Here is a 26,404-nt window from a genome sequence, read left to right as displayed (position 1 = left end):
GCTACATTTTTCTATACCTAATAGTTTTCTAAAACGTAAATGTTTTATCTACAACTTTGATTTCTTAATTGGTTGATAATTTATTACTCAATATGTTAATTATTAATGTAGTCTGCATGTGGCAACTTAAAAAAAAAAAAAATTGTATAAAGTGTTTGCGAATCTGTTTACATTCCTGATTGTTGTGTAGGCATCTAACGTTAGTGGAGAGTGTTTGAAACGGTTGCTGTGTGAACTTGATCACTAATATTATTGTAGAAATTCATAATATTTTAAATTAGCATTTAGTTTTAGATTTTCAGTTTTCATTTTGATTTCAGTTTACATGTTAGTAATTGTATGTGCTTTTGTAATTTTTTTTATTTACCTTTAAATACCTTAAGTATTTCTATTTACCTTTATTTTTATTTCAGTTTTATTTTTTAGTTATTTTAGTACTTCAACTTAAATGTATTTTATTCCAGTTAGATGCTATGGCAACATCATTTTCTTTTTTTCATATATATATATATGTGTGTGTGTATATATATATATATATATATATATATAATTTCAAAAAATATATATATTTAATTAAGCTTATTTAAGCTATATATCTTTAGAAATCCAATACAACCTGTGAATGATTATTAGCCTTAGCTTTTAATATCATACAAGTGAAGCAGATGCACATTTGGTTCCATCAGAATATTGCACACTGATGCCATCTAGTGTTGTGCACACTTTTGATAATCTAATGTTTTTTTTTTCTTTACAGTTAAACACTTACAAAACTCAGGACAAAAATAAAAGGGACCATCATCTCATCCTACAAGTACGATCAAAATATATATTTAACCACTATAATGGGTTGTCAGCTCTTACTCTTATCGTCCATTTGAATGCATCATCGTAGCCCACGGGGTAAGAGAGATGCCATCACAAATACCCACCACAGACTGTTCAAAGGAACAGTCTACTCCAGTTGACCCTAAATCAGCAAGCGCCTCAACAGGAAATAAGGAAATTCCTGCGTCAACTACAAGTGATCACACTGACCAGTTAGAAGTCACAGAAGAAGCTGTTTCCAACACTTGTACCATGAAAAGCAGTACTATATCCAATAGGCCCAGGTTTGGTGCCGGTGTTCAGGCTAAAGAGAGACTGAAGTTTATTCTAGGAGCTTCTGAGGATAATTCCTCTGATGATGAGCCTTTGGTTCTGGGCCAGGCCACCATACTTAAGCCCGCAAGCACAGAGACACCTAACCCAGTACCTACCATGCCATCAGAAGTGCCGTCACCCCCGAATCCATCAACCTGTTTGAGGTGAGCATCCTTAGAGATCTTTAAATGTTGTTTAAGTGTATACATGGCCGGTCTGATTAGGTTTCAAGCTGCAGATGTGCTGTTGACGTGACGTATGGGTTTTGAAGGTGTGCAATGAAAGAAAATTTGGCTTTACAGAAAAGGAAAGGTTTAGAATTCTATTTAAATCAGATCTTGAATTCAGTATGAAATGAATGCAAAAAGACTAGTGCAAATTTTCCCTTTGGGGCCTCATTATGACTCACAATCTTGGTTTAATAGTTAACTTTGCTGTCTAGATTTGCTTTTAATATCGGTAGGGGACACTATGCACCACATGAGAGTCCAATGTCAAACAGGACAGACTAATGGACCAGAAGTACAGCCATATGGTCATTCTCAGCACACTCTGTGATCACGTGACTTTCTCATGCTTGTCACCTGTTAAAGTGACATGCCACACATTTCAGTACTATTAATGGAAGCAATGCTCCCGATGTTGACTTACAAAGTCATTCTCATTGCGTTTCAGTGTAAAATCATTCAGAGTCAAAATAACCTAGACGTATGAGTTGAGCCGAGATGTTTTGATGTTGTCTCCGGCTACTCGTGTGTAACCCGAGGGTTGTTGTTCTCCTCTTCAACAAGTCACTTACTTGACAGGCTCAATTGGCTGGACTCCCACAGAACCAATGGATAAAGGTTGATAATCTAGAGCAGGACATACGCATTTTGTTTTTCTCGCAATGGAAATTAAACTTCAAAGGCCAAAAGGTAAGGGCATTCTTTTGGTGACATTTGTCTAGTATGTTCAGCAATTTGGCTAAATTTATTGCAGTGTGCTGTTGCACAAATGTTTGCACAGATTGTAGGTTATATAGCTTTCAGAAACTTGTTGTTTAAATGAGATTTTGCCAGAAATTATACTCCTTTGCAGTTCATTTTCTGGAGAGAAACTAAAAACAATGACTATCCATGCTAGGTTTATAATTGCATGTTTTTCTTAAACAAGTGGTGGTGAATGGAGGTCTTCATTGGCATGGGGGAGGGTGCTTGAGAAGGAGAGAGCAAAAGAGGAACAGGGAGGGAACATAAAAAGTGTTAGCTGTTGTTTTTCATCTCCTGCGTTTATCATCTGATACTTCGCCATGGACGGAGAAGGAGGGCAAACACTCAACTGGTTTCAGTGCCTCAAGAGGTTGGTAACAGACCAAACATGCACTTTGTTCTCCCGTTTCTTAGTGGACAGTATGTTCTTGGCAAGTGTAGCATACTGGAAGAAAAAAGGGGTGTAGTTTCTGTTGTTGTTCCTAGTAGTGTAGCGTAACAGCAGCGTATGAGTTTATCTAAGTGCACAGTAGTGTTAGAATAGAGTTTTGGAATGCAGAATGTAGGTTGCATTTCAGCAAAATCTTGCACAACTCTGTTCAAACTGTGCATGAAGTGTTAGTACGTAATTTAACCTGATGATGTTAGCATGTGTCTCTCTGAGATCATATAAGCTTTAGGAGCAGAGAACAAATGAAAACTGGAGAGATAACAGCAATGTTTGAAAAGTTCTCCCGTTGCCACATCCAGTTCTTCAGATAACAGTAAAAACAAACACATCTACTCATCGTTTGTGGGCAGTTTAGACGCTGGATAATTGAAAACAGACAGATTATGCTCAGAATGTAGCATAATTGTCAAGAAAAGGATTTTTGTCGATACTCTACAAAATTAGGCAATTACAAAAAATAGGTATTTTTTAACCAAGCAAATAGTTTTAAGTAAATAACTGTTTTGACCGCTCAAGAAGACTGCGTAAACCATTAACCATTTAAAATCTAAAATGATGCTAGGGATGCACAATATATAGGTACCGTATTGATTATCTGCCAATATTAGAGACTGGTACAGTATATGTCAGTATTGGATGTTTAATTGTGCATGCTCAAATCCCTATTTTTACATTTAGATTATCTTTGCCGTCATTTAACACTCAAAGTCAATCTTTAAAAACAGTAATAATTTAATAACAAATGCAACTGTAAAAATGTAATAGCAAATGAATATCCAGTTTTCATAATATACATTATACGTATATTGTGATGCCTAAATTCACTTGTAGAATTTAAAACGATTGATTTTAGGTTTTAGTGTTTTATTTTAATTTATTTTGACAAAATAGTATAGAATTTTAATATTTATAGGCCAACGTGAAAATAATTATCGTTTTATTGATATTGGTCAGAATGGTAATATTGGTGCCTCTCTAAATGCTTTATAAGGTAACACATCTTATCTTGAGTATCTTATAAAGAGTGGCTTCTTTTGTTTTACAATAGGCAGCATAACAGAGTTTTGTTTCCACCGATGACTGCAAAAAATAAATGGAAGTGTGATCCTGCAGGTGATCAGCAATTATTTGCTTAGTTTAATCTGTCACCTTGGCATATGGTGAAGATAGTATTGTAAATGCATCATTTGTTTGTCTTCTTCAGTCCACTTTTTATAGTAAATTGATTGCATTACATTCGCTTTTGTATAAAAACATGGGCTTTTGACTTGAAGTGTGAAGTTCACTGTAGTTTTACTGTTCAGGGGTCAGTTAAGGGTTAGTCCGTACTGTCTGTACCCTTTATGATAACACATTAAGCTGTGATTGGCTGATCTGCTTGTGTGAGCATTTATATTATAGCACACTTTGACAGAGGTGGCGAGTACAGAGGCCAGATCACTAGAGAAAAACTGTTTACGTGGGCGGATAAAGTTGACTTCGAGAAGTCGTGCTGATTTGATGGATTTCTTACCTCGTATGTTTGTTTTTGTTATGTTTTATCTTTTAATATGGCTTAAATTATATTGGCTTAAATGGTGCTTGTTGATGTTTCTCGCTGAGGCTTGTGTAAAATGTTTCCGTTTCAGCAAGTTCCACACGTTACATTCACATTCATGTAAACTTTACATTATTAGCTATTAGAGCCATAACCATGTTTCTTTCTGAGATTTGTTGTATATGTTATGATAACTATAAGGATATTTTTTGTCTGTAGGCCTAGCATGTCAGGCCCCCATCTGCTGAAAAAGGGTAAAGAACACAGGAAGATGGACGTGCATAGAGATTTCACCGTTGCCTCCCCAGCTGAGTTTGTCACCCGCTTTGGAGGAAACCGCATTATAGACAAGGTCAGAGACATGCATTTGTGTATGTTGTTTTATTCCTTTTCACAAAACTATATATATATATAAAAAGGATTTAATTTAATATGTATGCACATGTAATTATCTCTCTCATTAGGTGCTGATTGCTAATAATGGCATTGCTGCAGTTAAATGCATGCGTTCGATTCGACGCTGGTCCTATGAAATGTTCCGTAATGAGAGAACCATTCGCTTTGTGGTGATGGTCACACCTGAAGACTTGAAAGCCAATGCAGGTTAACAGAAAAGAAAATTATGGTTCAACCTGATTTTTTTTTTTTTAAACAAAAATTATATTATCTCACTTTTTATTATTTTATTTTATTTTAAAAATCATTGGTACTGTGCATTCATTTTCATTTTGGATTTATTGAAAGAATTATGTTTAAAGTTCATTGTGTTTATCTCCAGAATACATTAAAATGGCTGATCACTATGTGCCAGTCCCTGGGGGCCCAAATAACAACAACTATGCCAATGTTGAGATGATCGTGGATATTGCCAAAAGGATTCCAGTGCAGGTACGACCTCACCAATATCAATCTTGGTATCAGATGTGAATTTTCCATTATTAGTGATGATGGTTTTTGTCTTCTTATAAGGCCGTTTGGGCTGGATGGGGCCATGCTTCTGAGAACCCCAAACTTCCAGAGCTCCTCCATAAATCAGGGATATGTTTTCTAGGTATTTTTTCCTCATAATCATCTATAACTTTTTAGCCAGCTAGTTCAAGGCTTTGTCCTTGAACTAGCCTTGCTAGTTGAGGACAAAGCATGTTGATAGGGTTTTCTTTTTCAGGGCCTTCCAGTAAAGCCATGTGGGCATTAGGAGATAAGGTGGCATCTTCCATCGTAGCTCAGAGTGCAGACATTCCCACACTGCCCTGGAGTGGAACAGGTAAGAGATCCGGTGCACATCATGACTTGTTGCTAAAGCTCTCATTGTGATGTCTTGATCTCTCCCTCTTTGTCTTTTATCAGGTCTGAGGGTTGAGTGGGTTGAAGAAGAACAGAGACATGGTCGTGTGATCAGTGTTCCTCCTGAACTTTATGTTCAGGGTTGTGTTAAAGATGTGGACGAGGGACTAGCGGTGTGTTTTACCTACAGAATCTGTTACAGAATTTAGACTTTAACATTCGTGTTACAATTTGACTTCCTTTATCCTGCTAATTTTGTGTTTTCTTGTGGCTAGAGTGCAGAAAACATTGGCTACCCTGTGGTAATCAAAGCATCAGAGGGAGGCGGAGGGAAAGGGATCCGAAAAGTGGACAGTTCCGAAGACTTTCCCAGCTTTTTCAGACAGGTACATACTGCTGTATTATTACTTTAAAATATGCATAATTTATTTTGATAGGACTTAATTATTCTGTGTAGTTACAGGTTTGGATTCATTGCATGGTGTCTTGTTGTTTGTTCTTCGCTACAGGTGCAGACTGAAGTGCCAGGTTCACCCATTTTCATCATGCAACTAGCCGTGCATGCACGCCACCTGGAGGTGCAGATCCTGGCTGACCAGTATGGTAATGCCATCTCTCTGTTCGGCAGAGACTGTTCCATCCAGCGCCGCCACCAGAAGATCATAGAAGAAGCTCCTGCTACCATTGCCTCCACCACCACTTTTGAGCAAATGGAGCGGGTGAGGCAAAAATCTGTGAAAATTTCCTGGACATGTTGTATTTGGGGATTGTGTGGCTAAAAGACTTAAAGGTATATCACCCAAAATCGAAGATTCTGTCATCATTTAATCACCCCTTAAGTTGTTCCAAAACTCAAGCGAGTTAACGGTAGCCATTGACTTCCATAATAGGAAAAAAAAATGCTATGGAAATCAATGGCTACCGTCAACTGTCTGGTTACCAACATTCTTCAAAATATCTTCTTTTGTGTTAAGCAGAAGAAAGAAACTCATACAGGTTTGGAACAACTTAAGTTTGAGTAAATGGGTGATTTTTGGGTTAACTAAAATGGTTTGTAAAATCCACACTAGAAGCTAGTTTGTAACTTACTCTGTTCTTAATTTGGTTGGACCATTTGTTCTTAAAGCACAATATAGCTAGTAGGTCTTAAAGGGGTCATCGGATGCAAAATTCACTTTTATATGGTGTGGAAAAGAGGGGTGGGGTGAGCAGTTGCTCATTATCATTTAAAGAGACATGCACCGAAACGGGTCACTATGGACAGAGCTGTTTTTGAGGAGGTAAAAGGATGTTGTTTTACACAACCATTGAGGAATTTTAACCAAAGTATGTTACAAACTTTACATAAAGACCCTAAAGAATCATACCAACTTGTAGAAAATGGGCATCCGATGACTCCTTTAAGTTCTATTGTGCAGTCACATAATTTTACATTTATTTATACGTAGTTACATTTGAACTAAGTTTAATGCAACGCAAAAATATTTACTAGCACACTAGTTGTAACTTTGTGCCCCTTTACGCCACAGCTGGCCCCTGATTCTTTAATAAGTGTACTGAAAGTGTTTGCTATATGACTAAAATTTATTATTTATCCATATTAAAATAAGGTTTTTAAGTTTATTACAAAGGTTTATTCAACACATGCCAAACAAAACTGGTAGTGAAATGTCCTGCATGCTGACATTACTGTGTCTGATAAAGAAAATGCCAGTGGGAAATACAGAGAACAATAAACACACAATATACAAACATCAGAACTGTTTGTCCTAAAATGCACTAGTATTTTTACATTATTGTGCACTCCAATATTAAGGACAGGTCATTATATTTTTGTACATATGATTAATTAATTCTCATCTTTTGGGTTTGGGACCTGTACCATAATGGTGTTCATATTGACATGCACAGTAAATGTTCTGCTCTTTATGTCAGTATGCAGTGCGTCTGGCTAAAATGGTGGGCTATGTGAGTGCTGGTACGGTAGAGTATCTGTTTTCCGAGGATGGAAGTTTCCACTTCCTGGAGCTGAATCCACGGCTACAGGTGGAACACCCCTGCACTGAGATGATTGCTGACGTCAACCTTCCTGCTGCACAGCTACAGGTAAAGCAAAGTACAGCTGTCGGGAGGTAACAGAACTCAGAAGCACTGTGTTCATGATATAGTGACCCCTCCAAAGGTACTGTTGTTTAATGATGAGATTCTCGTTGAGGATCTCGTAGAGGTTCTCGCTGCAAAGTAGCAGGAACTAATCATATTCCTTTAATATTTTTCAGATTTTGTTTTTGTTAAAATATCAATAATTCTCAAATGCTGATCATAAACTTTTGATACCATCTCTTTGTAGATAGCGATGGGGATCCCTCTTTACAGAATTAAGGATATCCGTGTGCTGTTTGGTGAAGGTCCGTGGGGAGACACACCTATTAACTTTGAATCTCCAGAATGCATCCCCTGTCCACGGGGACATGTCATAGCTGCACGCATCACCAGTGAGAATCCAGACGAAGTGAGCAATTGGTTCATGTTTATGTTAAAAAGCTTGATTCAACAACAGTCTATACACAATGGCTTGAATTTGCTGCATATTCTGTACACTGTTGTTTAAAAGTTTAGAGTGAAGATTTAAAAAGAAAATTAAATTAATACTTTTATTCAGCAAGGATACATTTGATCATAAGTAACGGTACAAAAAGATATTTATGATGTATATGAATGCTGTTCTTTCTATTAATAAAGAATCCTGAAAAAAAGTATCACTATTTCCACAAAAATGTTAAGCAGCACTGCTGTTTTCAACAGTGATAATAATAAGTGCAACAAATTGGCATATAAGAATTAAGGATCATGTGACACTGAAGACTGGACTAATGGCTGCTGAAAATTCAGCTTTGTCAAAAATGTAAAATTTTAATAATATTTTACAGTATTACTGTTGTTACTGTGTTTTTGATCATATAAATGCTGAGCTTAAGAGCAGCGGTGAGCTTAAGAGACAAAAGTTTTAAATCTTACTGACCCCAAACTTTTGAACAGTATTGTAAATATGCATATTCATGAGTATCTTTTCTAAAATGGTCTAATAATGCAAAATTAACTAGACTTCTTGTCTGAATTAATTTATTAGTGTCAATTTAGTTATAGTTAGTTACCCCTGCTTAACTCTTTCCCCGCCAGGCTGCAGCTACAGTAGGTGTACTTGGAATTTTCCAGCTTGTTTTTACTGTGTTTTCACTGTTATACGCTAGGCGGCACTGTAACACATCTTCTGAAAGCGTACTGAATCTTCTGATTAAAACGCATGTAAAGACGATGCAGAAACAAGCGATATCATAATCATATGCATATGTAAAATAAAGCGATCATCAACATTAAATGGCATATAAATCCAAACTGCCTAATGTTACTGAATGAAATGTCGAACCCAGGATGAGCTATAGGTCTGTGAAGCATTAGGGGTGTTGATGGACTCTATCTACTCTATCTATGTTTTGATCATCTTTCTGAATATGATCCAGATGTAGATTTGACAAAAACGTGATTTTATCAGCTTTTTGCTCAAAATATTGCTTTTTTATGAAGCTTGCCCACATTCAAGTGTTGATTAAAAAGAATGCATGAAGCTAGAATAAAACAGAGGGTCTGTTCTTTCTTTTGACATATTGCATGTTCAGGAATTCATACAACAAAATACTCTGGGGGCCATGACATTTTTTGTGAAAATGATCAAAAACGCTGGCGGTGGCTGGCAACTTTTTAAAAATATGCTGGCGGGGAAAGAGTTAACTATCTTCTTAGATGTTTTTAAAACCTTTTAGAGTTTGGAAGCAGTAGTCTTTGAAGGCTACTTTAGCAGTTTATTTCTTGATATATTTTTTTGTCTTCATAAGGGTTTTAAACCAAGTTCAGGCACTGTTCAGGAGCTGAACTTCCGCAGCAGTAAGAACGTGTGGGGCTACTTCAGTGTAGGAGCAACCGGAGGTTTACATGAGTTTGCAGACTCTCAGTTTGGACATTGTTTCTCCTGGGGCGAGAACCGAGAAGAGGCCATCTCGTGAGTCCATTTAGATCAGCAGTCTTTTCTTTTTTTGCTCTTTAAAGAAGAAAATTAGACAGAGCTCTCTTTTTATTGTGAATCAATTAAGTTTTTGTTTCTGTGGCCTGCAGGAACATGGTGGTAGCCATGAAGGAACTCTCAATCAGAGGAGATTTCAGGACCACAGTGGAGTACCTCATTAAACTACTGGAGACAGAGAGTTTCAGGAACAATGACATTGATACTGGCTGGCTGGACAACCTAATTGCAGAAAAAGTACAGGTAGGACCCAAATGTCCCAAATCAAGTCAAAGTGTCTCTAGGAACTCAGTTCTACTTTCCGCCCATGTAAAATGAACTTTGAAGCCATTTAAGGTAAAGTGACATTTGTTTTATGTTAATTTATTGTGTGTTTCTCTTAGGCGGAGAGGCCAGACACCATTTTAGGTGTGGTATGCGGTGCTCTACATGTTGCTGATGCAAGTTTCAGAAAGAGCATGTCTGACTTCCTGCATTCACTGGAGAGGTATCTCCACTACTATGCCACTCCAGCATCTAAGGCATTGAAAACTTAAAGATACCACTATTCTGTTTTAATTTAGTGTTGTAATGCTTTTCTGGATGTTTTAGGGGCCAGGTGTTGCCTGCTGCTAGTTTGGTCAACACAATCAATGCTGATCTGATTTATGATGGAGTCAAATACTGCCTGAAGGTAAAATAAATCAAAAGATGATCAAAGGTATTTCAGTGTGTTTTATGATTAACAGGTGTGAATGTGTGTGCTTGTGTCTGGGGTACAGGTGGCACGCCAGTCACCCACCACGTATGTTATCATAATGAATGATTCGGATATTGAAGTTGATGTCCATAGACTCAGTGATGGTGGTCTACTACTTTCCTATGGTGGCAGCAGCTACACAACCTACATGAAGGAGGAGATTGACAGGTTAGTAAAGCAGTGGTTTTGTGCTGTAAAATACAGTGTCCTTACTTATGTAACCACTGACGTTTATTTGGTCTTTGTCATATGATGTATAGCTATCGCATCACAGTGGGTAACAAAACGTGTGTGTTTGAGAAGGAGCGAGACCCTACGGTACTCAGGTCGCCCTCTGCTGGAAAGCTGTTGCAGTATGTGGTCGATGATGGTTCTCATGTTTTGGCCTCCCAGCCTTATGCTGAAATTGAGGTAAAGATGAGGCAAAGTATTTCTAGGTAGCAGTTTCTGCAGAATGCACTTTATCATATTCTGTATATGACATTATATGGGACTGACAGAGATGGATGCAGAGGACAGTTTTAACTGACTTATTATAGTGATTGTTTGCTTTTGTCTCCTTTTATTTTTTCTTTACAGGTTATGAAGATGGTGATGACCCTGCATGTCCAGCATTCCGGTTCCATTAACTTTTCAAAAAGACCAGGAACCGTATTAGAGCCCGGCTGTGTAGTGGCACGAATGGACCTGGATGACCCCAGCTGTATTCATCCGGTGATTTATCTTTAATGCTTCTCACAAGATGAAGCACATGATGAAATCCACTTACTGTTTTGTTAGTCTTGGGCAAATGTTGAAAACGTGATAGTTGTCCCATTTGGTTGGTTGTCCCAAAGATGTATTGGGGAGTTTTACAACCGCTTAAAAATGTACGAATATGATTGGTTTATCAAAGAAAATATTAAACCAAGTGGCAATTTTTGTAAAGAAAATAATAGCTCAAACACACTTTTCAAGCAAAACACGTTACAACAACTGTTAGTGGATCATATTCATACCTAATGTGATGAACTACACTACATCTGAAATCAGGTGAAGTAAAAAAGAAAAGTCAGTACTGTGAAAAGATGTAGCATTAATTGTTTGCAGATACCATTGGTTTGATATCTAATGCAGTGACATTCATGCATTTTCGAATATAGTTCATTCATTCATGTTTTAGTGTCCAAATACTTTTTGTCGTCGCTGTTTTTGCTTCTTTACTGGTGTCATTTTTAGACACACTGCCATCTGCAATGAGAAGTATTAATTCCTGGTCTCCTCCCTCAGGTTAAGCCGAACACCGAGGCATTACCATCCCAGGAGCCTTTACCAATTATAGGGGAGAGGCTTCATCAGGTCTTCCACAATGTTCTGGAGAACCTGGTGAAGATTATGGATGGATACTGTCTGCCGGAGCCATACTTTAGTCAGAAAGTGAGAACACCGATTCAGATTCAAAGCAGCATGAAAACAGTGTGCAGACTAGTCTGTTAACTATATCCATGTGTCTTTACAGCTGAAGAAGTGGGTCAACACGCTGATGAAGACACTTCGGGATCCGTCTCTGCCTCTTCTTGAACTGCAGGAGATTATGACCAGCGTGGCAGGGCGTATACCAGTTACTGTGGAAAAAGCTATTCGAAAGGTCATGGCACAGTACGCCAGTAACATTACCTCTGTGCTCTGTCAGTTCCCCAGCCAAAGGGTGAGTGATGAAGAAATAAAAATGCTTATCTGAAACATATAGATTGCACTCATATCTCTGGACAGTATTACATATAGTCGAGTGTAACAGTCTATATCTATGGTTGAAACCTTAACAAATATATTCTGTGGAACCACGGTCACTATATTTGGGATTATCATTTAGTGATAAAATGTACTAATTATATTACTTGATATATTTCCTTGGTAAAGATATTGTAATAAATGAAAGTTCTGGGGGCAACTTTCAGGTTTTATTCAGTTTTCAATCAACACTTTTTCAGATAGCAAATATACTTGACAGTCATGCTGCTACGCTTCAGAGGAAAGCAGACAGAGAGGTTTTCTTCATGAACACTCAAAGCATTGTGCAACTGGTGCAAAGGTGAGAAATGCCCGATGACTCGCTAATAGATCCTTAAGATAACCAAAGACTGCTCTGTTAACCAGAAAATGTCAATATGCACCTGTTTTTTTAAAATCATTTTTAGATACCGTAGTGGAGTTAGAGGCTATATGAAATCGGTTGTGCTGGATCTGTTGAAACGTTACCTTCAGGTGGAGATGCAATTTCAGCAAGGTGAATGTCCAACTTTAACCTTGACAATACTGTCACATCAGATCAAACAGAAAATCATTTCACAAGTTTTACCTTTTTTAAAAATCTAATAATGAAAAAATAATGACAAAAGATAGATAAAGTGCACCAACAATACGGGGAATTTTAATAAGAAATTTGTAATTCTCTCACTCTCCCCGGCAGCTCACTATGATAAATGTGTCATCAATCTCAGAGAGCAGTATAAGCCTGACATGACTCCAGTATTGGGGTGCATCTTCTCCCATGCTCAGGTCTCCAAGAAGAACATCCTAGTCACCATGCTCATAGTAAGATCCTTTCTGAACTACTTAACAGTGCTTATTTATTTCATTAAGATGCGTCAGCTGATTCCCCCCAATCATTCTGAAAATAAGAACAGGATGTATAAGTGCCTCATCTGAGGATTAACATAACTCAATTCAGTATTTAGGTTTAATGGACACATTGTGTTCTTATTTAATTTAAAAAAGCAACTTTTATTTCAGGACCAGCTGTGTGGCCGGGACCCAATGCTTGCTGATGAGCTTATGGTCATTCTTGATGAGCTTACACAACTCAGTAAAATGGAAAACTCTAAAGTGGCACTTCGGGCCAGACAGGTATGCACTGAACCTCAGTGGTCGTGATCTTTGACCTCTGTTGAATTCCTGCACATATGTGTTAATGCTGGCTCTGTTCAAAATAGCATACTACCATACTAATAATACTATTTTCGACTTTTTAAGCTGTATGTACACTACTGTTTAAAATGTTCAGGGTGAGTAAAGTTTGGGAAAGGAAATTAATAGTTTTATACAGCAACCTTAAAAGTGGGGTCATTCGATTGCATTAGATTGATCAAAAGTGACAGTAAAAGTATTTGTTACAAAGAATCCTTAAAAAATCGAATTTCCACAAAAATATCAAACTGCACAACTGTTTTCGACAGCATACTGTATATACGGGACAGTATACAGTAAGCAATACCCTAGCCATAACAACTCTACATCTTTCTTCAGGTGTTGATCGCCTCTCATTTGCCCTCATATGAACTCAGACATAACCAGGTGGAATCCATCTTTTTATCTGCTATTGATATGTATGGGCATCAGTTCTGTCCTGAGAACCTCAAGGTAAAGCAGCAAAAAGATTAATCATTTATCTTTTTGATATTCTAACAAATCTAACAAAGGCATAACAAGTCAAAAATCCTGCATCTGCAGAAACTCATCCTGTCTGAGACCTCCATCTTCGACGTCTTGCCCAGTTTCTTCTACCACATCAACCGTGTGGTTTGCATGGCTGCCTTAGAGGTCAGTAAAGCTCGTCTTTTTCTCCCCAAATGTTTAGTGGTATGTGGTCAGGACTTTCTATAAACTTTTCTGAAATTTCTCAGGTATACGTACGGAGGGGATATATTGCTTATGAGCTAAACAGCCTTCAGCATCATCAGCTGCTGGATGGGACATGTGCAGTAGACTTCCAGTTCATGTTACCATCATCCCACCCAAACAGGTATAGCAGCAATCACATGTAGATCTATCTATATATATATATACTGAATAGGGCTTACAATTATGTTTTTCCCATGACCTCCAAATCAATGGGAGTCTTGTGGCCAACTTTTTTCAAATATAGAAGCTTTTGGTATAACCTTCATGAATGGTAGTTCATTGCTGTGGTGCTTAACAGGCTACATTGTTTATGCAATAGAAAACAAGATAATTGAACCTGGATGTACAATCCACCTTTATTTCCTAGCCTGGATAATTCTTTAAGATTCCCTGTAACTTTTATTTTATATTTTGACATTGTTTTCTTCCCTCTGAAAGAGAACCTTTCTCCCCAGTGAGCCTGTCCATGCCCAAACCCACGTAATACGCTATATATATTTGTTAGCATCTCCCTAATCAAGTAATATTTAACAGAGTGCACAAAAACAGATCCCGTCTTACAATCATAACTTTCCCCCTTTGGGCTAAAGCCTGGTTTGGGTTCTTTTTACTAAGCTATACTGGGAGATGGTATTGAGCACCATTTTCACACTGGGGTGGTTTAAGATTGATCAACTTGCTTTGAAAGAAAAAAGTTATATTGCAATTATTTTTACACATTAATGAAGGCTTTGTTTAAAATAGACACTGAATTATTAACTGTGTTTGAAAAAAATGTGTAGACATGAAGTCAAAATTGACCCCGTTTACTTTATTAATACACATTCTTGGTCTAATTGTGAATGAATGGTCAAAAGACAAGCAGTGTATTATATTAATCAAAGTATAACAATCATAGGCCTAAATGTAACAATTTGGAAGTAAAATGGGTTGTTAAGACCTTCTCATGTCATTTTTTAATATTAAGGCTTCAAAATATAAAATATTCGCTAAATATTTGGAAAAATATTTACAGGTTCCAAAAAAATCTGAGATATAATTATGTAAGTCAAAGCAGATTGGTCAATCACACTGAATCACATTAACTGGGTTTTCTGCATACAAATAGTTTATTAAGGATTGTAGCTTTAAGTGTTTTGTCGTCGAATGCAAAGTGATTCCCTTACTGTTACTTTGGTTGCTAATCGGTTTTCATAGAGATTTTTTTCACCCTAATGATCAATAACGATTAATAGATCCATTTTGATTTTCTAGAAAAATATTTCTACTAAGATTGTTTTTTAGAAGATGATGATCCCATGCTAACACACACCTGCTCTCATTTCAGAGGGAGCAGTCCTACTTTGAACAGGTAGAGTAACAGCTCCTAACCAGTAACCAGTTAGCCTTGTGTGTGCATTACCGCATAGTATGTCTGCAGCAATGCATGCTGGATGCATCCACGGTATTTAATGACTTGAAGAAATTTGGCCTCAAAGGGACAGTTCTTTTTAATTGTTTTATCTGGATTTAGTGGCTCACATAATTTGTTGGGTAATTCTACAAGCCTAAATCGGCCTTAAATGTGCTTCCAATCAACACAGTCTGAAGAAATGTGGACTGTGTTTACCAATTCATTCCTGAACCCTTGCCAGTTTAATTTAGATGAGCCACATAATCTAATTTTACTCAAGCTGAGAATAAAGAGGAAGATTACTGAGTATTTTGCATTGAAACTTGTGCTTTTTCCTTTCAACACAAGCAGTGCCTTTAGTTTATGCTTGTGTCCATAATTGGCACCCTTAACTCTACTCTCACTCTCACTCACACACACACACACACACACACACACACACACACACACACACACACACACACACACACACACACACACACACACACACACACACACACACACACACACACACACACACACACACACACACACACACACACACACACACACACACACACACCATCTCCTCCCCCTCTCAGATTGTCTGTTCCTGTAAATGACTCGGGAGAGTTTCAAGCAATGCGTCGTCAAGGCAGTGAGCTCTTCCTGGATGGGGCGCTGTCGCCTCCATGTCAGAGGATGGGAGCCATGGTTGCCTTCCATAGTTTTGACCACTTCAAAAGGTGCCTTTAAATTTTGTGCTTGTAAAAAGAGAGTTGGATTAAATGGTTTACAAAATGGGAGATTCCGTCTGATCTGTGATTGTGGTGTAGGTGTTTTGATGAAGTGATCTTTCGCTTTGCGGACCCGCTGTGTGAGAGTTCTCTGTTCTCTGATGGCTGTTCCACCTTCTGTGATGGGGAGAGTTGCAAGGTGAGAGTTAGGAGAAACAAACAAGAATAATTCACCCCCCCAAAAAAAACTGTCATCATTTACTCACCCTCATGTCGTTCCAAACCTCTATGACTTTCATTCTTTTGGGAAAGAATTTTTGGTTAATTATTTATGTGTGTGTATATATACTGTCTCAGAACATGAAGGAAAACCCCATACACATCATAAATGTGTCTATCAAACAAGCAGACACTGAAGATGATGATGCTTTAGTCACAGCTTTCACTGGCTTTGCTCACTCTAAAGTAAGTATTTTAAAGATTGTTGACCTTTTAGCTGTGTGTGCTGGTCAGTGGCTTGACTCCTTGTGTTCATTTCAGAAAGCTCTGCTCTATCAATATGGAATCAGAAGAATGACATTTTTAGTTGCACAAAAGGTGAATGCTCAAATACAATTGCCATTGCCTAAATGTAGTCAATCAAAAGAGACTGAAATTGTATGCCTTTTTTCCCCCTCAGCGGGAGTTCCCAAAGTACTTCACGTTCAGGGCCAGAGATGAAGTAAGTGATGCATCTGTTGATTTGATCATTTAAAAATGTACATTATAGAGTAACAGCTGAAGATTTTCCCCTTTCTCTCTAGTTCCATGAAGACAGAATCTACCGTAACCTGGAGCCTGCTCTGGCCTTCCAGCTTGAGCTGAATCGTATGCGTAACTTTGATCTGACGGCCGTTCCCTGTGCCCATCACAGGATGCAACTGTACTTGGGTGCCGCTCGCGTGGAAGAGGGGGCAGAAGTCACAGATTATCGCTTCTTTATCAGAGCCATCATTCGCCATTCTGACCTCATTACAAAGGTAACCAATATTCCTAATAGACAGTATGCAATCTTGTGTCCTAAAACCTTTGAGGACTTTTGCAGGCATTTAGTGGAGTCTTGCTCAGAGAAATGCAAGGTTTGATTGTATTTACTTTCAATGACTGCATTTAAACCACAGAATGTAAATGTGGTCTAAATATTTATTATGATTATCTGGCAGACACTTTATCTAAAGCGACTTACAGTGCATTCAATTTATACATGTTATGAGTATGTTTATCAGTCTGTTCCCTAAGTGTAAATCCCACAACCTTGTAGTTGCTAGCACCATGTTTTACCAGTTACACTGCAAGCTACAGAAACACTGCTCCAGTCTGGGGAAATAAATTGTATTGGTAGCTTATCTGTGAGTCTAACTTAACGTCATCATAAATGCATGCTTGATTAACCTTTGGTGTCAATCATAAAATAATGTCTGAACTGATCCACATTATACAGAATTATTACACAGACTAAATATATATATTTATATTAATAAATAAGTATATATATTTATGTAATTATTATTATTATTATTTGTTATTATTATTTTTAAATATGATGCATTTTATTTTTCTGGATTCTTTTCTGGAAAAAAAATCAAAAGTTTGTTACAATGTAATTGGCTGTATTGTCACTTTTGATCAATTTAATGGGTAAAAGTATTAATTTCTTTAATAAAAATCATACTGTCCTCAAACCTTTGAACAGTAGTGTATTGATGAACTTTGTCTAAAATGGTTTCCAAATTCAAAACTCGCAATAGAAAGTGACAATATAAGTTAAAATGTTAGTACTACTGCATAGAACGTAATTTTAGAAATCCCAAGGTCTTATTTCATATAATAACAAAATAAGTTGTTGATTGGTATTTTGAGGGTAATTTTATATATGGCCTAAGTTTTATTAAAGCTTTTTTGATCATTTTTTTCCTCTTTCTGTAGGAGGCCTCATTTGAGTACCTGCAGAATGAGGGAGAGCGGCTGTTGCTGGAGGCGATGGATGAGCTGGAGGTGGCCTTCAGTAACACACCCGCTCGTACTGACTGTAATCACATCTTCCTCAATTTTGTACCCACTGTTAATATGGACCCTTCAAAGGTTAGATTCAAAAACATAGCCACTGCCATTGCTCCTGAGCTGTATTGCTTAGCTACATTCTGTCGTCTTTTCCTACAGATAGAGGAGTCTGTCCGTTCCATGGTGATGCGGTACGGTAGTCGTCTGTGGAAGTTGCGTGTTCTCCAGGCTGAGCTGAAGATCAACATCCGCCTCACCACCACCGGAGATGTCATTCCCACCCGCCTCTTCCTCACCAATGAGTCCGGCTACTATCTGGACATCAGCCTATACAAGGAGGTCACTGACCTCTCCACTGGACAGGTGCAACTTACATTCACTCTTGTTCCTATTTAAAGTGGCATTGTTAGGATAGTATTTCATAATATTATTGTTTTTGCTGTATTTTTGTAGCCTGGCTCCGCCCTCCTACGTACTTCCGCTCAATTTTCATTTTCCTTCAGTACTCCGTTTGGGTTTGCAGTATATTCGTGGGTTTTCTCCGGCCAAATTTTTAACGGTCCAATCAGCGAACAGAGGGAGTGGCTGAGAATGATGATGTTGAGGTTGTGCGCTAGTTTGAGTTGTAGGGTTACGTCACAACCAAACGTTAGCGATTGGTTATGGCAGATCCAGAGTGGCTCTGGGCAATTCCATTAGTTTTAAACTTCAACAGAGTACCCGCCTTCAAGGAAGCTAACGCTTGTCAATGGAGAGTGGCCAGACTCTATACAAATGAAATGTACGATCAAATGAATGCAGAATATAAAGAGACTTCTTTCAAAAACATTAAAGAAGTCTTATCAAACAAAAAATTAATGGTAGCACTATTTTCTCTATCACTGATTTCATTGATATCTGACCCAGTTGTATTTTGAGCGTCACTGCATAAGTATGAGATGTTCTTCAACAGGTCGAGTTTAGATGAAAATCAGCTCAGACGTAACAGCAGCTGCTTAATCGATCTGTTTATCAATATGCTTTGTAGTCTGTATTGTTGTCTCAGCTGCCCATTTTCTTCTCGCCAACATCAAAACTGTTTATCTTGAGAGTGCATGACTGATAAACCACAACATAGGGTCATCAGGAGTTTAGTTATAATGCAGTTTACACAAACAATGGCTAATCCAAAGCCATGCATGCGCTTTCATCTCTATTTGTCTGTGTTCTTAAAGTACATCTGCATTTTCTCGTCAACTGAAACTGATTAACTACTGACTGCCGGATTTGCTGGACCATCCTAAAATAAATGTTTTTTATTTGTGTAATATGAGCAGAAAAATTGTATACCATTGTTGTCAGACTTTATTCCTGATTTGAAATATGTTATTTGAACAAAATCGTGAGGGACTTCTGTCTTTCCCCATTCAAGTAGATAGAAGCTGTACTTGCATGACTGTAAACCAAGAAATTACCTAAACTGTTTCTCTTTCACCTGAGTGAAACTTTGGGGTCGAACAATTCTAGAAGATTAGAACACATTACTACAGATTTTTTTTTCATTATATTAGTTTGTTTTGTAAGTATTTGCTTTGCTTATTGCTGTTGTAACAGTACAACTGTGGTTCTCAACCTTATTGACTCCAAGGCCATCCATTGTCCACAACATTCTGATGGATATGACTTATCCAAAATATTTTGTACTTTTGTATTTTCTTGTTAAAATCATTTTAAGTCATATTGAGGCTCCCTGGTTAATAACCACTGCAGTACAATGACAGAAGAGTCTGGGTTCCTGGTGGTCACAGATAGAGGAGAGGGTTTTGAGGTTGATGTCATTCAAGCAAGATGCCCAAGCCATCTTCTTATTACTATTGATATTATTTGTAGTGTAATCACCATGGGAATCAGTGTAATCACCATGGGAAAATCTGAGAGTAAAACTGGGAGTTGTGAAAAATATGAGACACCGGTGTTTTTCCAGATGAGAAGTTTATCTATGTATCATCTTTTTACTCTTTTAATTAATTATAACTGTTTTAATTTTTCTTGTTTTTTTGTGATTATTTTAATTACTGTCTGTAAAGCACTTTGAATTGCCATAGTGAATGAAATGTGCTGTATGAATAAACTTGCCTTGCTTATTTCATGACCAAAAAAATATTTTTTTTTTTTTACTGTGCCACAGCGCTTACATGTATTCATGTTCTGCAGATAATGTTCCAGTCGTACGGAGACAAACAAGGTCCGCTGTACGGCATGTTAATCAACACCCCATATGTCACAAAAGATTTGCTGCAGGCTAAACGCTTCCAGGCTCAGACTCTTGGCACCACGTACGTCTATGACTTCCCTGAGATGTTCAGACAGGTGCGGTGATTCAGTTAAGATGAAACCCAGCAAGCAATAGCCGTCATTTCACCGTCTAGGTTAACTGACCTGATGTAGTCCGGCTATGAGTAACCCATTTCTAGCCAAAATAACCTTGAATTTGGTTACATGTCGTTTTTGCCAAAATAACTTGCAAGACGTATGATATTCCATCTAGTAAGCAAAGTCAACAGTGATTACAAGGAGTTTGGTTTTATTTCTTTGACATTTTAGATGACTAGTCTATTCTTGGGCTATGGTTTAGACATCTATTACATTTTCACTGACAGCCTAAATTTTGCCTTGTTTTAGCCTAGATGTCAGGGCTGTGTTTGGACGGCTATAAGACGTCTTTTAAACGCAAAATTGCTTGCTGGGAACTAGTTCTCACTGTGATTGTTTATGGGATGTGTTAGCTCATTATTCTTTTTTTTCTGTTGTCAGGCTTTGTTTAAACTTTGGGGACCAGGAGACAGCTACCCTAAAGATGTGCTGATGTGTAATGAACTGGTCCTGGATTCTCAGGGGAGACTTGTGCAGATGAACAGACTACCAGGAGACAATGAGGTGCATCAATGAATTCTTACCATATTCCTTAAAGTCCCCCTGTAGTCAATAATTGTATCCCTTAAAGCTCATCTTTGATTACCAAAGCTTGATTTTCACCATAGGGGGAATTTTCTATTAGTACACTGTAGTACAATTCTCAAGCAGAAAGTGAAGATAGTTTGACTTTTGATGTAGCCTGGAATCATAAATCACACTGTGTTCATTCATTTAACCAGAGGAGAACCGGCGTCCCCCAACTGACCCTTGTTTCTCCTAAGGTTTTTTTTCTCCACTTCTGTCACCTGATGGAATTTCAGTTCCTTGATTCCAACTTTAGCGTTTCTCTGTGACATTCTCAAAATTGACAACGATTTTAGAACTATGTCTCTATCTTTATAGTTATTGTCCTTGGTGTGAACGGGCCTTTACACAGTAATAATTCTCTATGGACTATTGAGGAATGCTGTTCCTCAGTAATACCTAGGGAACATACTTCCATTTCCATAATTTGGCTTGTGAAGACAAAATTGTAAATGTAGATTTATTAATTTAAATCAACATCTAAGTAAATGGATCAGTCATTTGTTTGTCCTCCTTTCTAGGTTGGCATGGTGGCTTTCCGGATGAAGATGAAGACTCCAGAATATCCAGAGGGCCGAGATATCATTGTGATCTGTAATGATATTACCTATATGATTGGCTCTTTTGGGCCCCAGGAGGATCAGCTCTTTTTACTGGCATCTGAGCTGGCCAGAGCGGAGGGGATTCCACGCATCTACATCTCAGCCAACAGTGGAGCTCGTATCGGCCTGGCAGAGGAGATCCGAAACATGTTTCAGGTTGCTTGGATCGACCCTGATGACCCTTATAAGGTGACCGAATGTGTCTAAAGAGTTACGATGTAAAATCAAACCACAGCACTTCTGAATGACTCTTTCATTTTACAAATCTTGTTTGATGCATTCCTGCTTTGTTTTTCAAGCTTTTGTTCAAGACCATTCTTCTCTTTTGCCTCTGCAGGGTTTTAAGTACCTGTATCTGACTCCTCAGGACTACACCCGCATCAGTTCCTCTAATTCTGTCCACTGTCACCATGTAGAGGAGGGAGGCGAGTCCAGGTAAGCCTACTGGTTTTAGCATGCACAGAAAGACCTATACCCAAAAACCTCTCTCCTTGACTCTTATGTGTTCAAATAATGTCTTAGGTACATCATCACAGACATCATAGGGAAGGAAGAGGGTCTTGGAGTGGAGAATCTGAGGGGTTCAGGCACCATAGCTGGAGAAACGTCCCAGGCTTATAAGGAAGTCATCACCATCAGCATGGTGAGACCTTACATCTACCCATAATATCATCAGACATTTTACAATATGCCAGAAATCAAGCACCAATGTTTATTGTGTATGCAATATATGATTTTGTATCAATGGTTTGGTGATCTTGTGACCATTTAAGAGTATTCATTGTTCCTCTAGGTCACATGCCGTGCCATAGGAATTGGTGCGTATCTGGTACGTCTAGGACAAAGAGTAATTCAAGTGGAAAACTCCCATATCATCCTGACTGGGGCTGGGGCACTAAACAAGGTTTGGAATTTCACATCTGCAGTCACACCTTACCCTGTACAGTGTCATATTTATGTGGGCTATGTTTCCTTTATTCTTGAGGATTGATGAAGCCACTTCAGTGTTTTAATTCTTAAATTCTTTCATTCTGAATGCATTTCTTTGTAGGTCTTGGGTCGTGAAGTCTACACCTCCAATAACCAGCTGGGAGGGGTTCAGATCATGCACAACAATGGAGTGACGCACACCACCGTGCCAGATGACTTTGAAGGGGTGCTCACTATACTACAGTGGCTATCTTACATGCCAAAGGTAGGCTGTTCTTAAACATGCCCACTTCATGTTTGTCCCCAAAATAAGAAAAAGATCAATTATAATTCACAATTATATAAGCAAATGAAGGTTAGTTGACATTTTTTTCATAACAGTCAGGCATCCCCCAAGTTCTTGTTACTGTAATTTTAAAGTTTAAAGTTTGTTAGTTTGTGATTATTATTATTCTAAATGATGATTCTCTGATTCAGAAAATAATGAATGTCATTGTGACAGTTTTTTATTTTATTAAATCAGCATAAATAGGCACAAAATCTACCATGATATACACTACCCTTCAAACGTCAAATACTTTTATTCAGCAAGGATACATTAAATTGATCAAAAGTGACAGTAAAGACATTTATAATATTTGCCGTCACAAGAATAGATTACAATCTTAAAATATATTAAAATAGAAAACAGTTTTCTTTACTGTAAAAATATTGCTCAATATACATTTTTTTACTGCGTTTTTGATCATATTTATATAATATATAAATGACCCAGTCATGATCTTGACAGGCTATAAATAATTTGGGTTTGATTAGTCCAAATGACAAAAAGGCAGAGTATATTTTGTATTGACTGTGTCATAGCATGATTTTGTTAGATGTATTAACATCAAGCCCTATGGTGTTTGCTGTTATACTTTAGAGCAATCGGAGTCCGGTCCCTATAATGCATCCCACTGATCCAGTGGAGAGAGAGATCGATTTTGTTCCCACAAAAGCTCCCTATGACCCTCGTTGGTTGCTTTGTGGACGACCCCATCCCAGTAAGAATCAAACTATTCACACAATCTGTTACATACATTTCAACACATACTCTGGACCTGTCTGCATGGGAGCTCATGTTAATACTTTAAACTCAGCCTCTCTTTCTTTGAATTTGTGTTGATAGCTGTAAAGGGAGCATGGCAGAGTGGATTCTTTGACCATGGTACGTTTATGGAGGTGATGGCTACCTGGGCACAGACAGTGGTGGTCGGCCGAGCCAGGTAGGAACCAGAACAATAGATGAAGATGTCAAACAAACAAACATTTGATTTAACTGAGTGAATATTCTGGGCTGAGTGAGACTGTGAATGTCATACAGGCTTGGTGGGATTCCTCTTGGGGTCATTGCTGTGGAGACCCGCACAGTTGAGGTTGCCATTCCAGCAGATCCAGCCAACTTAGACTCAGAGGCCAAGGTAAGAGTCCTGACTGATGTTGTAGGCCCTGACTGTGATTTTTGTGTGCTGTTCGTATGTCCCATTTATTGTTTTCTGTATTGACATAAAGTGTCTTTTCTGCCCCAGATCATTCAGCAGGCCGGTCAAGTGTGGTTCCCAGACTCTGCGTATAAAACTGCACAGGCTATTGAGGATTTCAACAGGGAGAAACTTCCACTTATGGTGTTTGCCAACTGGAGAGGCTTCTCTGGAGGCATGAAAGGTATATAGCGTGGCTGGTTTTCATATTGGAGTTTGCATTTTTTAATTTACATGACCGTTCAAAAGTTTGCGGTCAGTAAGATATATATGTTTTTTTTAAAGAAATAATACTGCAAGGATGGCTTATTTAGATTTTTACATTGTTACAAAAATTCAGATAAATCCTGCTCTTTTTCAAATTTATATTCATCAAAGAATCCTGAAGATAAATGTATCACTGTTTTCAACATTGATAATATTAAATGTTTCTTGAGCATTATTTCTGAAGGATCATTTTAATTGTAATAATATTTCACAATATTACATTTTTTTACTGTATTTTTGATCAAATAAATGTGTCCTTGGTTGAGCATAAGAGACGTCTTTCAAAAAATCTTTTGCACAGTATTTTAAGGTGTTTTCTTTGAACTTGATTGCTCTGTATGTCAGATATGTATGACCAGGTGCTTAAGTTTGGTTCTTACATCGTGGATGCTCTGCGAGAGTTCAGCCAGCCTGTACTGGTCTACATCCCTCCTCATGCTGAGCTGAGAGGAGGATCATGGGTCGTTATCGACCCCACTATAAACCTCCAACACATGGAGCTCTATGCAGATCGAGAGAGCAGGTGAGCATGTCGATACAGCTTCCCTTCACCACTCTAAATCTTCTCTAATTCGATCTTTGATTTCTGTCTTCTTTCCAGAGGGGGTGTTCTGGAGGCCGAGGGCACTGTGGAGATAAAGTTCAGAAAGAAAGAGCTGCTAAAGACCATGCAAAGGACTGATGCTGTGTATTCTCTCCTGACTGAGCAGCTGGGTACAGCAATTAATCACACTTAAACACAAATGTTCTCAATGGCTCAGGGAATATTTACTTCCTGTGACACACGGTTTACTGTTGTGCTCCACGTAGGCAAGCCGGAGTTATCAAGTCAGGAGCGTAAAGACTTGGAGGCCAAACTGAAGTCTAGAGAGGAGTTCCTTCTTCCCATCTACCACCAGGTGGCAGTGCAGTTTGTGGACCTTCACGACACTCCTGGAAGGATGCAGGAAAAGGGTGTCATCACGGTATAAACATAACAAAAATAAAAAAAATTAGGCACTTAAGTCTCCATAAGAGATTTTTTTTCTCCCATAGCTGTGGATCATATCAAAGACGCATGCAATATACTAGTGGCCTTTCTGCTTTTTCACAATAACCAAACTTTTTCAGGACATCCTGGACTGGAAAAGCGCTAGGTCTTTCTTTTACTGGCGTCTGCGGCGACTGCTGTTAGAGGAGGTGGTGAAGGGGGAGATCATGCAGGCCAACCAGGACCTGAGTAATGGACACATACAGTCCATGTTGCGCCGCTGGTTTGTGGAGACCGAGGGGGCTGTAAAAGTAAGGAAACTTAATGTATGATAGAGAAACAAAATGGATGTTTTTTTTCCCTCTCTTCGTCAAGTCAAAAATCAGTAACAACAGCAAATTCAGAACTTAGGATCTGGAATGATTTGGCAAGAAGTGTACAGCAGTTATTGTTAAATAAAACTATTTTAAAAATCTGTCAATTTATTTTGGTAATTCAAATAGTGAATAATAAAATATATAAATATTAGATCTTGATCTTAAAAAAATTAATAAATGAAAAAATAGTAATGTTGCCTTTAAAATAAAATAAGTTGAAGTTAAAATACCATGATTACTAAAACTGAAATGAAAATTAGTTACATATAAATATTAAAAAACAAAAACTGATGAAAATTATAGAACAACATAACAATTACTAAAACTTTCCCCCCCAAAAATATAAAAATAAATAATTAATAAATACTATAATACTAAAATAATACTGGTGGACAGTAAAGTCAAGATTTGCTAACTCTTAAAATGCATTTTCATTACCTGAACTACTAAAATTTGCAAACTTGACCATGAAAAAAGTTATGCATTTCATGTATGGTAATTGTTTGATAATGGAATCTTTTAGGCATATCTATGGGACAATAACAAAGTGGTGGTGGAGTGGCTGGAAAACCACCTTTCACAGCAGGATGGAACACGTTCTACCATCAGAGAGAACATCAAATACTTAAAGAGGGACTACGCTCTCAAACACATCCGCAGGTAACTTTCTCCCACTTCGATAGGCGTTAAATTGCATTTTTTTTTATCTTAAGATTTAATAGCGTACATTACTGTTCAAAAGTTTAA

At 37.8% G+C, this 26,404-nt stretch overlaps 1 protein-coding gene and 1 long non-coding RNA gene across 7 annotated transcripts in view; one reads left to right on the top strand and one right to left on the bottom strand.

Annotated features, from left to right (window-relative positions):
• Positions 1-26,404, top strand: part of acacb (acetyl-CoA carboxylase beta) — a 28,845-nt gene that overhangs the window by 1,166 nt on the left and 1,275 nt on the right. The window contains exons 3-55 of one of the 6 annotated variants that reach the window (XM_082170142.1): positions 758-1,307; positions 4,322-4,454; positions 4,567-4,705; positions 4,881-4,990; positions 5,072-5,153; positions 5,268-5,366; positions 5,450-5,559; positions 5,662-5,772; positions 5,896-6,105; positions 7,322-7,492; positions 7,737-7,898; positions 9,280-9,443; positions 9,557-9,707; positions 9,848-9,951; positions 10,056-10,137; positions 10,226-10,371; positions 10,464-10,614; positions 10,783-10,917; positions 11,473-11,619; positions 11,702-11,890; positions 12,174-12,274; positions 12,381-12,469; positions 12,653-12,777; positions 12,976-13,089; positions 13,489-13,602; positions 13,693-13,782; positions 13,866-13,984; positions 14,302-14,343; positions 15,191-15,214; positions 15,838-15,981; positions 16,072-16,171; positions 16,330-16,437; positions 16,513-16,569; positions 16,652-16,693; positions 16,776-16,991; positions 17,938-18,093; positions 18,172-18,375; positions 20,206-20,361; positions 20,806-20,928; positions 21,513-21,782; positions 21,931-22,028; positions 22,116-22,236; positions 22,387-22,497; positions 22,645-22,788; positions 23,446-23,566; positions 23,692-23,788; positions 23,887-23,983; positions 24,092-24,227; positions 24,656-24,833; positions 24,912-25,024; positions 25,121-25,275; positions 25,421-25,591; positions 26,181-26,317. In XM_082170142.1, the coding sequence (XP_082026268.1) occupies positions 913-1,307; positions 4,322-4,454; positions 4,567-4,705; positions 4,881-4,990; positions 5,072-5,153; positions 5,268-5,366; positions 5,450-5,559; positions 5,662-5,772; positions 5,896-6,105; positions 7,322-7,492; positions 7,737-7,898; positions 9,280-9,443; positions 9,557-9,707; positions 9,848-9,951; positions 10,056-10,137; positions 10,226-10,371; positions 10,464-10,614; positions 10,783-10,917; positions 11,473-11,619; positions 11,702-11,890; positions 12,174-12,274; positions 12,381-12,469; positions 12,653-12,777; positions 12,976-13,089; positions 13,489-13,602; positions 13,693-13,782; positions 13,866-13,984; positions 14,302-14,343; positions 15,191-15,214; positions 15,838-15,981; positions 16,072-16,171; positions 16,330-16,437; positions 16,513-16,569; positions 16,652-16,693; positions 16,776-16,991; positions 17,938-18,093; positions 18,172-18,375; positions 20,206-20,361; positions 20,806-20,928; positions 21,513-21,782; positions 21,931-22,028; positions 22,116-22,236; positions 22,387-22,497; positions 22,645-22,788; positions 23,446-23,566; positions 23,692-23,788; positions 23,887-23,983; positions 24,092-24,227; positions 24,656-24,833; positions 24,912-25,024; positions 25,121-25,275; positions 25,421-25,591; positions 26,181-26,317 (7,064 nt within the window). In that variant the 5' untranslated portion in view covers positions 758-912. Of the gene's footprint in view, positions 1-757; positions 1,308-1,374; positions 2,061-2,143; positions 2,485-2,513; positions 4,082-4,321; positions 4,455-4,566; positions 4,706-4,880; positions 4,991-5,071; positions 5,154-5,267; positions 5,367-5,449; positions 5,560-5,661; positions 5,773-5,895; positions 6,106-7,321; positions 7,493-7,736; positions 7,899-9,279; positions 9,444-9,556; positions 9,708-9,847; positions 9,952-10,055; positions 10,138-10,225; positions 10,372-10,463; positions 10,615-10,782; positions 10,918-11,472; positions 11,620-11,701; positions 11,891-12,173; positions 12,275-12,380; positions 12,470-12,652; positions 12,778-12,975; positions 13,090-13,488; positions 13,603-13,692; positions 13,783-13,865; positions 13,985-14,301; positions 14,344-15,190; positions 15,215-15,837; positions 15,982-16,071; positions 16,172-16,329; positions 16,438-16,512; positions 16,570-16,651; positions 16,694-16,775; positions 16,992-17,937; positions 18,094-18,171; positions 18,376-20,205; positions 20,362-20,805; positions 20,929-21,512; positions 21,783-21,930; positions 22,029-22,115; positions 22,237-22,386; positions 22,498-22,644; positions 22,789-23,445; positions 23,567-23,691; positions 23,789-23,886; positions 23,984-24,091; positions 24,228-24,655; positions 24,834-24,911; positions 25,025-25,120; positions 25,276-25,420; positions 25,592-26,180; positions 26,318-26,404 lie in introns of those variants that run through there. The other 5 variants (XM_082170147.1, XM_082170145.1, XM_082170146.1 and 2 more) reach the window with 5 other exon arrangements.
• Positions 14,641-15,890, bottom strand: LOC309499250. The gene is made up of 2 exons (XR_014206171.1): positions 15,753-15,890; positions 14,641-15,650 (listed from the first exon to the last, which is right to left on the bottom strand). It is a non-coding gene; the product is annotated as an uncharacterized lncRNA (long non-coding RNA).

The sequence above is a fragment of the Leuciscus leuciscus genome (assembly GCF_965113295.1).
Source record: "Leuciscus leuciscus genome assembly, chromosome: 5".
Taxonomy (NCBI): domain Eukaryota; kingdom Metazoa; phylum Chordata; class Actinopteri; order Cypriniformes; family Leuciscidae; genus Leuciscus; species Leuciscus leuciscus.
The sequence above is the reverse complement of the archived record's forward strand: the minus strand, read 5'-3'. Positions and strand labels throughout refer to the sequence as shown.